At 35.9% G+C, this 16428-nt stretch overlaps 1 protein-coding gene across 2 annotated transcripts in view; it reads right to left on the reverse strand.

Annotated features, from left to right (window-relative positions):
* Positions 1-366: 366 nt before the first annotated feature.
* LOC120776119 (ATP-binding cassette sub-family A member 3) overlaps positions 367-16428 on the reverse strand; it is a 31808-nt gene continuing 15746 nt past the window's right edge. The window contains exons 2-15 of one of the 2 annotated variants that reach the window (XM_040106643.1): positions 15724-15783; positions 11848-12430; positions 10800-10943; positions 9088-10702; positions 8484-9018; positions 8079-8425; positions 7875-8000; positions 5735-5959; positions 5522-5672; positions 5257-5433; positions 4539-5198; positions 4363-4470; positions 2110-2298; positions 367-1615 (exon numbers count right to left, since the gene is read on the reverse strand). In XM_040106643.1, the coding sequence (XP_039962577.1) occupies positions 1462-1615; positions 2110-2298; positions 4363-4470; positions 4539-5198; positions 5257-5433; positions 5522-5672; positions 5735-5959; positions 7875-8000; positions 8079-8425; positions 8484-9018; positions 9088-10702; positions 10800-10943; positions 11848-12430; positions 15724-15783 (5074 nt within the window). In that variant the 3' untranslated portion in view covers positions 367-1461. The remainder of the gene's footprint in view (positions 1616-2109; positions 2299-4362; positions 4471-4538; positions 5199-5256; positions 5434-5521; positions 5673-5734; positions 5960-7874; positions 8001-8078; positions 8426-8483; positions 9019-9087; positions 10703-10799; positions 10944-11847; positions 12431-15723; positions 15784-16428) is intronic. The other variant, XM_040106642.1, reaches the window with a different exon arrangement.

Genomic DNA, 16428 nt, shown 5'->3' on the forward strand with positions numbered 1-16428 from the left:
AGTATTTTTGCTTATAAAATATTTTTGCGTCTAATTCGTTGTCGCACTCAAATCGTTGATTCCACACATTTTTATTAAAATCTTCAAAAAGAAAAGGATTGTTATTTAAAATTTTTACTATTAGAGTTTAAGTTTAAATTAAGTTTCAATAAAATGAACGAAAAAACGATAAAAATAAGTGATTTATTCGAAACTAATTTCATTTACATTAAAATAAGTCGCGTTTTTAATCAGCTGTCAACGGCTGTACTTGTATGTATAACCCTATATGTATCTCGCTTAGTTTTAGGTGATGCGTACAACCGTTACTGGTTGCAAGAGTATAAATATTAATATTATACTATGTTTAAATTAAAAACGAGAGAATTGTATCAATGCTAAAATTAGCAAATCATAACTTTATTAGAATAAATAGCAACATCACACATTTATTTCAATAATTGTTTTTGGTGTAAATTGTTGGGTAAAAGGTTGTCGTTAAAGAGTACCATCAATTACTGGCTTCAGGTATTTTGTAAAAACATTTTTCAAAACAATAAATATTCATGTAAAATCATAGCTTTTACATTGCACATTCAAAGCTTACTGCACATTTATACAAATATCGCATATTTATTAAATTATATTGTTTCTTTATATATATTTAGGTTTGCAATATTTTTATTATTTCTGTAGGCTTATCTTAATATGAATATGTTAAGAAACTAGTGCCAAAATATTTTATAATACTTTTCCAACTACAAGTAAAACTAAAACGTGTGCATTTCGTTCGTGGATCGTTTCATTTGTTATACATTTTCATAAATTAATGTAAAATACTAAATTTTTATTAAAAAGTTTTTGAGATACTTACTTAAAAGTTATTCTTTTAGTTTTGAATAATCGTCTTAAACAAATCTTTAGTACAGTAATGCATGTTTTATAAATTAAAGTTAATCAAACTAGCTATTTACTTTCCGAAAGTGCTATGCACAAGTAAAATGTTAGTGGTTAAATATTTTTTTGCGCGCGCACACCTTGTATAAGTAAAACATATATACATATATACTTATGCTAGTAAAGCGAGTTTGCGTCAAAAAGACATATGCACCTACATATTTGTGGCTTTTCGTTACATTTATGCATATATACACACATGAGTATATTTAAGCAAATATAAATATGTTCTTTTTTTTAAATAGTAAAATACATACATACATAATTATATGCGTTTATGTATATATGTATATATAGGCACATTGACTTTTCATTAAATGTTTAGTAAATTTAGTTGTTTGTGTATTTGTTGAAGCCAACACTTACAAAACTTTTTGGCGCTTGACTGCAACTCTTTTCCTCTTAAGCATACTAAAGCTCTTCGGTTAACATTTTTGCACATCACAAAACCTTTTCGTTTAAATCTAGGGTACTTAGTGTGTTTAAACTTAAATATTGCATACACATATACATATGTATGTAAATTTATACTGCAACTCCGTTGTTTCTGAATTGTCCCTTCGTTAAGTCATTCAGCTTACGCTCCGATGCCTGCAGCCGGTTTTCGTTTTTATGCGAATCAACTCCCGCAATGCAATTCCGCATTGATTGCCACCAAGCACAGCGCTTTTTCTTAATGCTTTTTTTCAAATTAATTAATTTTTGGGAAGAATAAATTATTACAATTTTTTCATACAAATACACTAATTATATACTTAGGTTACACACATGCAAATATATGGCATGCAAAAATTCGCATAACAGCTACATACATGCTAAAATTTATGGCATAAAATACATACAAACGTATATATGGCAATATTTACAGGAGCGTATGTTTGAATATGTATATGTGTGGGTACGGAAAGTTATGCACGCAACGCGCTTCAATTTGGAGTGATTAGTATGTGTACTTGTCATGCTTTCGTTTACTGGGGGATTTCTTGCTGATACATATGTAAGAGTGTGTGTGTGTTAGAAGTTAGCCAATCATAATCTACAAAATTTCGTTTAAATTAAAGCAATTAATTTTAGTGAGTTAATGATTAGTCGACTTTAACTACGGAGTTGAGGGTTACAGACAGAAGAACTACAGAAGGTTTCAACTACGGGATTATTAAGTGTATTGCTCACTTAAGCGTGCGTGGATCTTCACGCTGATACTTCGCAAACTCCAAAAATATCTCTTCCAGCGTTGTCTGGCTGATGGAGTAGTCCTCGATGTTGAGAAAATCGCGATTCTTTTCCATTAGACCGAATATGCTTGACCACTTAATACTTGAGAGCGGAATGTAGAATGTGAGTATGCCCTGGTATTCCTCTCTGCAATGAAAAAATTATTTATAAACTAGTGCGCGTAAATGTATGCATACAAATGTTTATAAAATATTGCAAATCAAACTATACTCAACAAAATTATAAAAATGAAAAAAAAAAAAATCTCGTGATCCAGTGAGTAGCACTTTAAGGCATAACATTTCATATGTGTATGCGAAAACTGTCATTGTATGATTTGCATACATGTTGCACAAATAAAAAATTTTCCATACAAGAACTTGATTTTGATCGTACAGTCTGTATGACAGCTATATGATGAAGTGCTCCAATTAAGATCCAATTAAATTTTCATTTCAGTTATTGCAGCGTTGCCTTGGACAATAATTCTCGCCAAATTTTGTAAAGATACCTCGTCAACTAAAAAGTTTTTCCATACGATTTGATTTTTATTGTCTTATTCAATTCTATAACACCTTTAGAATATTGACCTAAAAATCAAGTTGATCCGCGCAATAGTTTCGGAGATACATTCTTGAGAACTTGTGTCTCACTTTTCTTGTCAGTCAAATGCTCTAACGCGTTTTTCTCGAAACTGTGCTTTTGAAGTCGGTTGGCAACATTTCACGAGAGCTACTCAACCGAGCTTCATGAAATTTAACACAGGTCTTGGGATAGAATTCTTAAAAACTTGGACGAAGGTTTTTCTTTTCGATTTCAACTATTTGAAAAAAAAAATTGTCGCGAAATTTTCATTTCTTTGTAAAAATGTCTGCCAAAACTCCAATTTTCAGTTTTTTTCATTCGTCCAACTTCTAAGTTAAGATTTTACCAAAAATGTGTATTTTTTCGATTCGCTGTAGAGTAACGATTATACCTGTAATTGTTTCCGTTAGTCAAACTTCAGTTAGCAGAACGAGTTACTTCTGCTGTATATGGGTAAATCTGACTACTTCTTGCAAGTATATCAAGCAGCATCTGTTATTTTAGGTCTTATTAAGGACCCGAGTTGTATTATAGGTTTCAACATAGCTAAAACTGACTCGAAGATACTCCACATAACTCGCGAAGAGCTTTTACCTATTGCAACTGACAAGCAATGGTTGCTTGGTTCCATGAAACATTATTGAAGTTTATTTAAGCAAATCTTGAAAACGTTAGTCAACCAACTTTCATTTGAAAATTATTTTATGTGACATGAAATATACGTCTGTCGTTACGGTACGTATTTTTATATCAAGATATATTGATTAACTATAACCGCGAAAAAAAAACTTTGAAGTTGTAGAAAATTTCGTCTATTTAGGAACCAGTATTAACACCACCAACAATGTCAGCCTGTAAATCCAACGCAGGATTGCTCTTGCCAACAGGTGCTACTTCGGACTGAGTAGGCAATTGAAAAGTAAAGTCCTCTCTCGACGAACAAAAGCCAAACTCTATAAGTCGCTCATAATTCCCGTCCTGCTATATGGTGCAGAGGCTTGGACGATGACAGCAATCGATGAGTCGGCGTTACGAGTTTTCGAGAGAAAGGTTCTGCGAAAGATTTATGGTCCTTTGCGCATTGGCCACGGCGAATATCGCATTCGATGGAACGATGAGCTGTACGAGATATACGACGACATTGACATAGTTCAGTGAATTAAAAGACAGCGGCTACGCTGGCTAGGTCATGTTGTCCGGATGGACGAAAACACTCCAGCTCTGAAAGTATTCGACGCAGTACCCGCCGGGGGAAGCAGAGGAAGAGGAAGACCTCCACTCCGCTGGAAGGACCAAGTGGAGAAGGACCTGGCTTCGCTTGGAATATCCAATTGGCGCCACGTAGCGAAAAGAAGAAACGACTGGCGCGCTGTTGTTAACTCGGCTATAATCGCGGAAGCGGTGTCTACGCCAATTAAGAAGAAGAAGATAACCGCGATCTAACTTCTAAATTGCACCTTTTAGTTCATAAAACCGATACCCAGTGAATCACAACCAATTAGGTTTATCGTTCCAGGCTGAAATCTCGGATAAACTCAGTTAGAACAAAAACATTATCCCCAACTTTCAGCATACTTAATAAAACAAAGTCTAAATATCTTTGGCAGTTGTTTGAAATATACATACTGTAATATGGCCTGCGGGAACATGCGCTCAACAAACTCCTTCACCGAGATAATGTCCTGTTGCATCTTCATATGGGTGGGTGAAAGGTCTCCGCGACCACTTCTTGAACTACAAAAAGTAATGCAAAATAGTTTAATTCTCCATGGATGTGAGACAACTACATATTATCTACATACCTTCTTAAAGACGGTCTGAACTGTTCTGGTGCGCGTCGCACTTTGATCTTCAGGATCAAACCCTTAGAAAATTTATTCTTCAAATGCTGCGTTGAGCCAATACATTTGAACTCGCCATTCACCATGATTGCCAGTCGCGTACACAAAGCCTCACACTCCTCCATACTATGTGATGTCAGCACTATCGATTTGCCTGAATCACGTATGCGGCAAACCATATTCCAAAGTTGACGTCTAGCTGCTGGATCCATGCCGGTTGTTGGTTCATCGAGATATATCACGCTGGGACTACCTATTACGGCAATCGCTGTACTCAATTTTCGTTTATTGCCACCGCTATAAGTCATTGTCGGTTTGTCCAAATGCTTCTTGAAACCGAATGACTTCGCCAGATCTTCAATTATACGATTTATACGCGCCCGACGTACGCCACGTAATAGACAAAAGATGTACAACGTCTCACGGCCGGTTAGATCGTCTAGTAAAGCATCGAATTGTGGACAGTAACCAATATCTTGATAAATTTGATTCATCTCGGATTCCAACGACATGCCCTTTATATAAGCTGAACCGTAAGTGATGCGTTCGTCGCCAGTCATCATTTTAAATGTCGTTGTCTTGCCGGCGCCATTAACACCCAACAGCCCAAAGCACTCGTTTCTATAATTGAATAAAAAATGTTAAGACTTGCACTAAAAATATAAATATATACGCTTACTGTTGGACACATAGTGAGACCTGGTTGACCGCCAGAAAGTTGCCGTAATATTTAGTGACACCATCAAGCACCAAATTTTGACTAGCCAATGTATCGGTGGACATTTTCTGTATGCGATTCTTCTCGTTGTCAACATCATCATCAAAGTAACCGTCCTCGGGCGGCGGTGGTGGTTTACTGAAGTTGTGTAAATACAAGTATATTTAGAAGATTTATAAAATGTCTGCACACAAATAGTTGCAAATGTAAAACTACGATTACTTACAAAGCTCTCTTTCTGATCATGTAAATGAGCTCATCAATTATGCCATATTCGCGTGAAATGATAATTAGGAAGAATACCACCGTAGTGGCGGCCAGATATACAATTTCCAGCAGAATACCAGGTTCCGCGTATGCAAAATAAGGTGTTGTGGCTGAAAAAATAAACACAATTTAGCTTTATTAGTAATATTTAAAAGATAAATTGATGACTTACTACAACACTTGGGTATAAGAGCGCAACGCAGTTTATCGGGCAGCACTTGCAACACCTCGCTATTGCAGGTGTTACGTGTAGCCCAATTAACATATAAATTATTCCAGCCCATTGCAAGTGAAAAGTGTGGAAATATTCTGAAGAACCACTGCAAACCATCCGCAACATCCTTGGTATCAAAGACATCATATGACATTATTACAACAACTATGAAAAGTGCAACACCTGTAAGAAAAAAATGCGGAAAATTTATTAAATTTATTCCCACAATAAAAGTAATGAAGAACCTTGATTGGGAATTATAACCGTATAATAACAATATTAATTGTTCCTATATTTATACCCTGAACAGGGTATATTAAGTTTGTCACGAAGTTTGTAACACGCAGAAGGAATCGTCGGAGACCTTATAAAGTATATATATAAATGATCAGTATGTCGAGCTGAGTCGATTTAGCCATGCCCGTCTGTCTGTCCGTCCGTCTGTCTGTATATATACGAACAAGTCCCTCAGTTTTTAAGATATCGTTTTGAAACTTTGCAAACGTCATTTTCTCTTCAAGAATCTGCTCATTTGTCGGAACCGCCGATATCGAACCACTATAACATATTGCTGCCATACAAACTGAACGATCGGACTCAAATGCTTGTATGGAAAACTTTCACATTTGCCAATGTATCTTCACCAAATTTGGTATATATTATTTTCTAAAGCAACAATGTAATCTCCGAAGAAATTGATCAGATCGGTTGACTATAGCATATAGCTGCCATACAAACTGAACGATCGGAATCAAATGTATGGAAAACTTTCACATTTGACAAGATGTATTCACGAAATTTGGTATATATTATTTCCTAAAGCAGAAATTGATCAGATCGGTTAACTATAGCATATAGCTTCCATACAAACTGAACACTTAGTTACTAACAGAAATGCACCTGTGAAGGGTATTTAGCTTCGGTGCAACCGAACGTTTTTTAACGTTTTTTCTTGTTTTTGTATTACTTGCTGCAGAATTTATTAGATCTTATTTATTTTTGATAGGCATTAGGTTATATGGTATAGGGTTTTTCAATAGGGCACTACAGAAGTAGACCTATAGGGACAACAAACGGCGCTATATTTTTTCCCGCTCTTTTGACATTTCTCTTCAGTAAGGTTTGCCATTTGATTACGGAAAGATATACGATACAAGAACGAGTCGAAATTATTAAAATTTACTACCGAAATTCGGAGTCTGTGGCATCAGCTTTAAGAGCGGGTTTTTCAATAAGAGTGCTACAAAAGATTTTTTATTTTGTTTTTTGGGATATCAATGAAATTATATATTCCTGTAAAAGTACATTCGTACGTACTTTATGAGTCACCATTACATCCCGAAAAAAATACGGTTTGGTGCGGTGTAGGGGCCCGCGGCGTCATTGGGCCGTACTTCTTCTTAGATACACAGCGAATGTCACAAACGATTTATTGAAAACCAAGTTTGGTAAACATGTTATCTCACGAAATCACAGCGAATTGTGTGATATGACGCCATTAGACTGGACTTCTGCAAGCGAGTCCGTGGTGGTCATGCAAAAGAAATCGAGTTCCACATATAAAGGCATCGAATGTATGTACTTTCACATAAAAAAAAAATTTCATTGATATACCAAACTGTTTTTTATTAAAAAAAAAAAAAACTTTTGTAGCGCTCTTATTGAAAACTCCGTTATTAGAGTTAGCTCGCTTCGAAGAGTCACTGAAAATAATATTGAACTCAAGCATACTAAAATAACCTTTTTTGATATGATTGTGAACATTTATTATAGAAAGTATAAAGTCAATATTTTCCAGAAAAGCCCTTGTCAGAATTAGATTATACGAATTCAAAAAAATCACTTTAGTATTGAAATAATATGTATTTGACTGTCCGATTTATCAGAGACAACATACGATAACTGATAACTCTATAATCTGGATAATCTAATATAAATCATGTCCAAATAATACACATAGCTCTAATCACATTCTGACGTTAAGAGTTCAGCAAAAGATTGGTAAAGCGGTTGTACTAACTGCTTTAAAAGTTACACATTAATATTTAATTAAAACCCGTTATAGTATAGAAATTTTTAATATTATAAGCACACATACCTGCAAATATATTGATGGTTGAAGCGCGAGAAAATCCGGTGGCTGGCTCACTGAATAAGAATGAAAGCAAATAGGTAAAAGGTAGAACGGAGAACCCGAACATTATTAGCAGGAAGTAATAGCGAACTGGAACGAAAAATTCAAAAATAGATCAATTCTTTGTTTGTACATTAAACCTTTATAAACTACTTATATATGACTTACTTAGATCGGAGAAGTATGCAAAGCCCTCCTCTTGGAAACAAGCCAACGTTATAACCACTGTTAAAGCAGTTATAGCATAAGTGGCCATGTCCCAGAGCATCTGTGACAGCCAGAAAGTCCACACACGCACGCCACCCACAAATTGCAAAAGTTTTGAACGCGTCTCACGCTCCTTAATCAGGAAAAGTATATAGAAAGCGCTTACAAAGCACATGCAGAAGCCAACATTGGTAGCCAACTGAGTGCCCACATTTGTGCCAGCGTTCAATTGCGCCAATTTAGTTTCGAGCGAAAATGGCAATGGTGCATTGTAAACGGTTATTGATGCTTCTGGTCCAATAAGAACCCTAAATTGGAAAACCGACTTAATACTTTGTCAATATGTACATAACCTCAAAAACTTACTTTGCCATAGCATTGTGCACGAGATTCACAGTCAACGGCGCCGTGTGTAACGGTTGGTTGTTCAACCAAGCAGTAATTTTGCTATCGTTCACCGTCGCGGCTGCCACATAGCGCGAATTAATACGCACTTGTTCGGTTTCGCCCAAATCCAAAATATATTTTGTGAAATTACTTTCGCCTGTAAGTTGTAACTGGTGGTTGCCGCCATAAGAGTTAACAATGGTTTTATACTCAGCGGCAATACGCTGCTCCAGTGAACCCGGTGCAATGTTACTGGTCGTCTCGAGTACCGTATATGTTCTTGGATATTGTGCCAAGCCAATCTTTATAGCAGGCAGTTGGCGAAATGTACTGGAGTTTCGCGAGATCAAGATGGTAATGATCACAAAAAATATGGGTAGCAAATTTTGTAAGAGGAACAAAAACTTTTTACGAAAAGTGTAAAGAAACTTCTTAAGCAGCATTGCGTGCCATTGATTGAGATAAAGATCTGTGCCTTTTAGTAAGCGCGTGTTCTCCGAAAACATGCTATCGGCTAAGAAAAAATTCATAAAATAAATATTAGTATTAGATAAACCTAAATATGAAAATGAATAAAACTTACAGTTCGTAGATTCGATGTCATCGTCATTAAAACCGGAGCTGCCATTCATGATGGCTATTTGCTCTTTCTTTGTGCCATTGCCGGAATTTTCTGCGCCCACTTTCATGAATACCTCCTCCATTGAGGTAATACCGACACCGTAACCGCCGAGCATTAAGTCATCTGACTTTGTTTCCAATTCGCTAAACATTTCTTCGAATTTCGCTGAGTAGTTATCCGGCAACTGGTAGGATAACTCAGCGCCAATATCAGCTTCTGGTCTTATACCGGGTATATATTGATTTAGTAACGCTGTTACTTCGTTCGCATTACAACCCTCGCGTTTAACGCAAATTAGCCTATAGCCAGAGCCATATTTCTTCTTCAAGAAGAACGATGTGCCATGACACTTTAGCTCTCCATCAGACATTATCGCAATGCGATCGCCCAGTACGTCGGCTTCATCCATAAAGTGTGTGGTTAGTAGTAGTGTGCGCCCGACTTTCTCCGCCTGCAATAGATCCCACAACTGACGTCTGGCTGCTGGGTCCATACCCGAACTTGGCTCATCGCAAAGCACCACTTTTGTGCCGCCACATAGCGCACAACAAACCGATAACTTACGCTTCATGCCACCAGACAGTTTCGAAGACGCCACATTCGCTTTATCCTCCAACTCGATCATGCGCAGGTACTTATCTATCTCTTCCTGAATTTCGTCCCCACGCAGACCTTTCAATCGGCTAAAGAACACTATGTGATTCGCCACACTCAAATCATCGAACAGCACATTATGCTGTGGACAAATGCCCAGTGACATGCGCGCAGCCTCAATATTGGTGCGTATATCGCTGCCATTGATTATCGCTGTGCCAGCCGTTGGTGGGAACATACCGGTCAGCATAGAAATTGTCGTTGTTTTACCAGCACCGTTATGCCCTAACAGCACTGTTATCTCATCTTCGTACATATTCACCGACAAGCCTTTGACGGCGTATTTGTCGCCGAAACGTTTTTTGAGATTTTTCACTTGTAAGCCCACATGTTTGCCAGCTGGTTCGGCCTCAAAGGCATCTGGATTTTTAAACTCCATCGAACCATTCGACATATCCTCAATACCAACATATTCCTTTTGACCGCACCAATAGCTGACGGTGAACGGAAAGTTCCACTTCTTAGGCACACCAAAGTCGCCAGGCATAATTTGCTCCACATACAAACAAATAAGCATATAGATAACGGAGGAGAGCAACATCATCAACATGATTGCGCCGACAGTAAGATTCGAGTCCACAGAAACGGTTTTAAACAAATTGTTCCATTGCAAACCCTCGCCATTGCCTTCGAAGCCAAGTATTTCTTTGAAACCGAAACCCATGGCGGTATTAGAGATCAAACACCAGCCCAATTTCGAGCCCAGCGACATTGTTTCGTAGGTTTTTACCGTAAACGACAAAGGCAAATAGGTAATAAACCAAACTAAGCCAGTAACGGCGGCTGCTGTGCTGGCGCTTGAGAAAAATGTCGCCATCATGAAGCAAAAACAAATACTGGCTATGGTGTAGATAAGTAAGAACACTAACAGTATGGACCAGTGGCTAAACGTGAGCACAGAAACTCCTTCGAGCCATTTAATCTAAAGGGATCAATAAGACATAAGTATATATGCTAGTATCACGCTAACACTTAAAAGCTCTTAACGATATTATGTTATTTAATTTTATCAAATTTACCTTAATCAAAACTACGATTAGCACGGAGGATATGCCCAACATCAAAAACGACTTTATGAACCAAGCTGTCCAGTGTAGCCAGTTGTCCAAACCCATAATTTTCATCACTTCTTTCAACTGTCGCTCCTTTTCAACGGTAATGCTCTGCAAATTTTGAGGTATTTGTATTTATAAATATGTGAGAACTGTTTTTTAAACTATTTGACATCCATATAAGCTTTGCTAGGAAATTAAAAAAATATGTGGTTTCTCCATATAATAGGTAACATTTTCTCTACCCAAACCGGTATCCACTTTTAGCAGTGTACATACCCCTGCAGTACCTACTTTGTGTAACAGAAATAGTAGTAATCAGCGATCAGTTTTCCCTACTCTAATTTCGTAGGGGCGATAATCCAACATATATGTATATTATTAATCGGATTTATGTAGAGTCCTTTAACTTTGATTCTTTACTGCGAACATTAGTAAATTAGGTCTCTGCTTAGATTCTTCGAAACTTAATTTCAGCCGTTATCGCGTACCTACGAAGTTCAAGTGATTATGGACCGATTTGGACCTTTCATGCTCCTGACCTATAGTATATCTCAACTTCGTGGTACAAAAGAAAATAAAAGTAATAGAAAAAAATGGAAAAACTTTTTTTGGAGGTAGATGGTTGGTAGAAAGAAGGGTACGGCATACCAATTACTATTAGGCGAAGTCAACAGATAAATAACCTCTCGAGGGTAAAAGTTAAACTATTGGTAGCAATTTGTAGTTGCCAGACAGAAGAGTGACGTTACTGAAACTCTGTAGCAAATACTCACACTACGAGTGCGACGCGATATTTTTTACTCTAAACTCTCGTTTAAAGTACACAAATGAGTTGGGTCTGGATGAATAAACAATCGGTGACTATGTATCGAAACATAGAAGCTTTATAGCTTTATACTGAAGCTACTGTTAACTTATTTGACCATCAAGGGAAATTTGTTGGTGGAAATTTCTAGCACTCTTACTTAAGCTTATTGCCTAAAACACGATATAAATAGACTATAATATTTACCTTCGTTATTGACGTGCACGGATAAATGAAGCTCAAAACAACAATCAAAGACAATATCGTCTCCAAAGCCTGGATTAATGGATCACTAATATAATCCGGATAGGGATAACGTTGCATTTCAATATAGGGCAAAGTCTCCTTATTGCCAGCCAACTTCAAGTAGGCCATTGATAGTGCTTGTTGTACCGGCAGAAACCCTTCTCTTAGATAACCCACCGGCAGACCGCCATCGTAATCCTCGGAATTTCTTGGACCCGCCAAATCAATAAGCGGAAATAGCTTCGAAGTCAACCAAGTCCAGCCCAAGGTGCGCGTCGCTGTACGTAATTCACTTGGGAAACGTAGAGAAAACTCAAAATTACGCGGATAATCGGTGATGTTCCGTAGAGAGTCGTCAAACTGAACACCAGCCAAATAGTTGTTTGTGGTAAATGAAGTTTCCAAAGCACTCGCATTCGGATACACTACATAACCTTCTAGATTCAAACTTTCTGCAGCCTCTGTAATTATAGCCTCCAAAAATGTGTTATTGGGCGAGAAGGCCAGTTTGTAAGTGATCGTATTAACTCTCCCAAATGCATCACTGCGAGGTTAACGTGCGTTTGTCGTTTTTTATTATATGTATAAAAAATATAAATCGACTTAGTTAGTTCTTTAGAATAAAAAAACATATAATACGAGTATGTACATAAAGTTATAAATTATTGCGTGCAGGCGGGAAGGTACTAACAAACATAATCAGGCAACATACATATGTATATATGTATATATACGAGTACATGCAAATCGGCAGCCACAAGCATAAAATATATTAGTCGTTTTACATAACTCGGAAGCGAACAAATTAATGATTTTTGCGGTACTGTTTAGACCTTGTGCATAAGTGAAAATTTTAGAGTACGGACTAGTTCCGATGAAGTTGGTGAAATGGTTACGTGCATAGCCACCATATGAAAAATTAAATTAATGAAATGAATGGTTTATTATCTAGACATATATGATGAGAGTTAAAAATTTGGTTTATGTACAGTTTTTAGTATGAAAATTGTTTTACATATACTTGAGTAAGTAATATTTATGCACAATGATTTGGTGGTCTGATTTCTATGTTTTGGGCGTAATATGAAATACCGTAAGGGCAGTATCTGTGCAAAATTTGTATCAAAGCTTAACGTATAGTGGTTAGTAGCCAAGACTATTACTCCGCTATAGATCAGGCAACAAGGCAAAAAGGCAAAAAGTCTCTAGAGGGATCTCTGTCAAAATAAATATAAATGCTTGCGAAATTTCTAGGGTTTATAGTTATATAGTATATTTAAACATCATTCAAAAATTTTTTGGGTTCGAAATCTCTGCCTTTAGGAAGCAATTGCCCGATGCAACTCGCATGTGCATTTGTCGGACGGCGAGCAGGATGCAGGCCGCAATTTCTATCGGAAAGAAAAACTTCAAAGAGATGCATATTTTCTAATATTTTATATTCGAGATAAGCTAAAAAAATTCCAAAAAAATTAGTAAAATTTTACAAATTTTTTAAAAATTAAAGAAAAGTGGTGATTGACCAAAAAAAATTTACTTTATGGGGTTTAAAAATATGTTCAAACTTGACTTTTTTGGTTTAAATAGAAGATAATTTAATACCAAAGATAATAAACTTTGCCACAATTCCATACGAAGTTTAGTTTTTTTCTATCCTGCCCGCCAATTAAGAAAAACCGTAAAAGTGAAAAACCGAGAAATCGAGCGTCGAAGTTTTCGCTTTCTGCCCAATCGCTCATGCTAGACGCTCGGTCACTATTTCCCTTCTAGCTTCGAAAACATTTCGAATCCCCATCTATAACTTTGGCGACATATTCTTAGATTATTTTTAAAAAGATTTAAGCAAAAAAAAATCGATTTTTTGAAGCTTCTAAATCAGGCTCCCCCCTTAAGCACTGAAAGTTTGTAAGTATTATAGGAGCTAGGAAGATCTCTAGTTGGTTAAAAGAAAAATACAAGGCAAATCGACTTGTCGATCGACTTTGATGATGAAAGCGATCCTATTTGGTTATTTTTTTGTTTTTATTTCTTCAAAATATTATTCTCGCTCTTAGAAGTTTTGGAAACACTTTCATTAGCCCCTTTGTGTAGTAATAACCAGTATACCAGTATCTACATATTACGTCGACAGCGATGTGAAAAGAGTAAAGTAATGTGAATGAAAAATATTGGATGTCAAATCAGGATGACATTTGACCCATTATTTTGTTTGCTTTATTTGTAAAAAAACCTTACTACTGTTAAACTTAAGGACTCTCACAAACAAATAGCTAATATTTTTTAATTATTAGCACTTCTTAAGAATGATTTTTGTATTGACCATTGTCGAATTAAACTGAGATACTTCAATCAGAGGTGGATTTCAATTTAAAAGCCTGAAATCGTAGCTTCAATTATTATTTCATAATTTTAGAACATCTATAGATTACTGTGTAAAATTCTCAACTTCATCCGAGAAATAGCTTTGGAGATACAGCCTGAAATGGCTACGAAACTGGTGAAACTGTTTTCAAAGTCGATTGCCAAGAAATCTCGTGAACTATTCAACCGATCATAATGAAATTCGACATATAGTTCATGGTTCTAGTTATGCCCTGAACAGGGTATATTAAGTTTGTCACGAAGTTTGTAACATCCAGAAGGAAGCGTCGGAGACCCTATAAAGTATATACATATGTATATAAATGATCAGTATGTTGAGCTGAGTCGATTTAGCCTTGTCCGTCTGTCTATATATATACGAACTAGTCCCTCAGTTTTTAAGATATCCTTTCGAAATTTTGCAAACGTCATTTTCTCTTCAAGAAGCTGCTCATTTGTCGGAACGGCCGACATCGGACCACCAAAACATATAGCTGCCATATAAACTGAACGATCGGAATCAAGTTCTTGTATGGAAAACTTTCACATTTGACAATGTATCTTCACCAAATTCGGTATAGATTATTTTCTAAGGCAACAATGTAATCTCCGAAGAAATTGTTCAGATCGGTTAACTATAGCATACAGCTACCATACAAACTGAACGATCGGAATCAAGTTCTTGTATGGAAAACATTTGCATTTGACAATGTATCTTCACCAAATTCGGTATAGATTATTTTCTAAGGCAACAATGTAATCTCCGAAGAAATTGTTCAGATCGGCTAACTATAGCATATAGTTACCATACAAACTGAACGATCGGAATCAAATGCTGGTATGGAAAACTTTTGCATTTGACAAGATATATTTACGAAATTTGGTATAAATTATTTTCTAAGGCACCAATGTAATCTGTGAAGGGTATAATAGCTTCGGTGCAGCCGAAGTTAACGTTTTTTCTTGTTTATGGTTACTTTCGATTTTTCTGCTGTTAACGCGGAGCCACCTTTTTTCCGAGTGACTGCTGGAAATGACGTCGTAATGGCCGAGTTTTGAATATTCTCCTTTGAAAATTCCACAAAATCTTTTTAAAATATGTATCTTTGGAATAATAAAAAGCTTGTATAAATTTCTATTTTTTTATGTGAAAACCAACTATTGAAAATAGACCGTTTTTTACTCTACTAAAGCCATGTAAAGAAGAAGAAGAAAGCCATGTAACCCTTTAAAAAATTTGAACGGAAGAATTAGTATTGTCCATTGATAGTATTGTGATTGAAACATAAAACTAATACTTTATAATGCATAACATTATTAGAAACACAAAGATATCTACATAAATAATACTGTTAAAAGTTAAATTTAAGCTAAAAATTCATGCAAAGCGCAATTAGGTGCGGTTAAAGGTGCATTTTTGCCAATAGGGTGTGGTAATCGGTTAATTATTTTTATTTTATTTATTCGATCATTTACCTGTCCCCTTTGTATAAACCCATAAGTTTTTTAAATCTTCGAGCGTTTGCTAATTCATCTCTGTTAGAAATATAAAATAAATAAAAATCAAGTATATACCGAACATATTTAGCATGGTTGTTGATACTCTTCATTTAAACAAATCAAATAAAATTTCTCTGAAAAAAACTCCATATTTGCTAATTATTCAAAAGCTGCGAAATCTTCATAATAATGCAAGAAGACTCATTCTTTCATAAAAAAATGTACAATGGTGGCAGAAAATACTCTCTTTATTGACGATGAAATGCGAATATCGAACTTTAAATATTATTTATATAAAATTCAGCACACTACCGCTTCGTATGAGCCAACTGCACCTCCTGTGGCCCAAGGACGCCTACATAGAATTTTACACTTTGTTTCTTAGCTATAAAAACATTATATTTGTGTAAAATATTGAAAAAAAATGTGATCCCCATCATGTTTTTTTAAAGCGCAATGGTAACTCTAACAATTCTATAAAAACAATATTTTTTCTAACGGTATTTTTCGTACCCATGCAGATAGTATGCGGAATGCTGTGAAAACGGTACTTCATAGCTATAAAGGCAGCTCTTCCATCTGCCAAAAATTTATCTTTTAACTCAATAATTTATTGTGTTTCCAATATTATTGATAAGCGTGAGTATTCGATTTAACATTGAGTTGATGTAATGAGAAAGC

Source organism: Bactrocera tryoni, chromosome 4 (genome assembly GCF_016617805.1).
Source record: "Bactrocera tryoni isolate S06 chromosome 4, CSIRO_BtryS06_freeze2, whole genome shotgun sequence".
Taxonomy (NCBI): Eukaryota; Metazoa; Arthropoda; class Insecta; order Diptera; family Tephritidae; genus Bactrocera; species Bactrocera tryoni.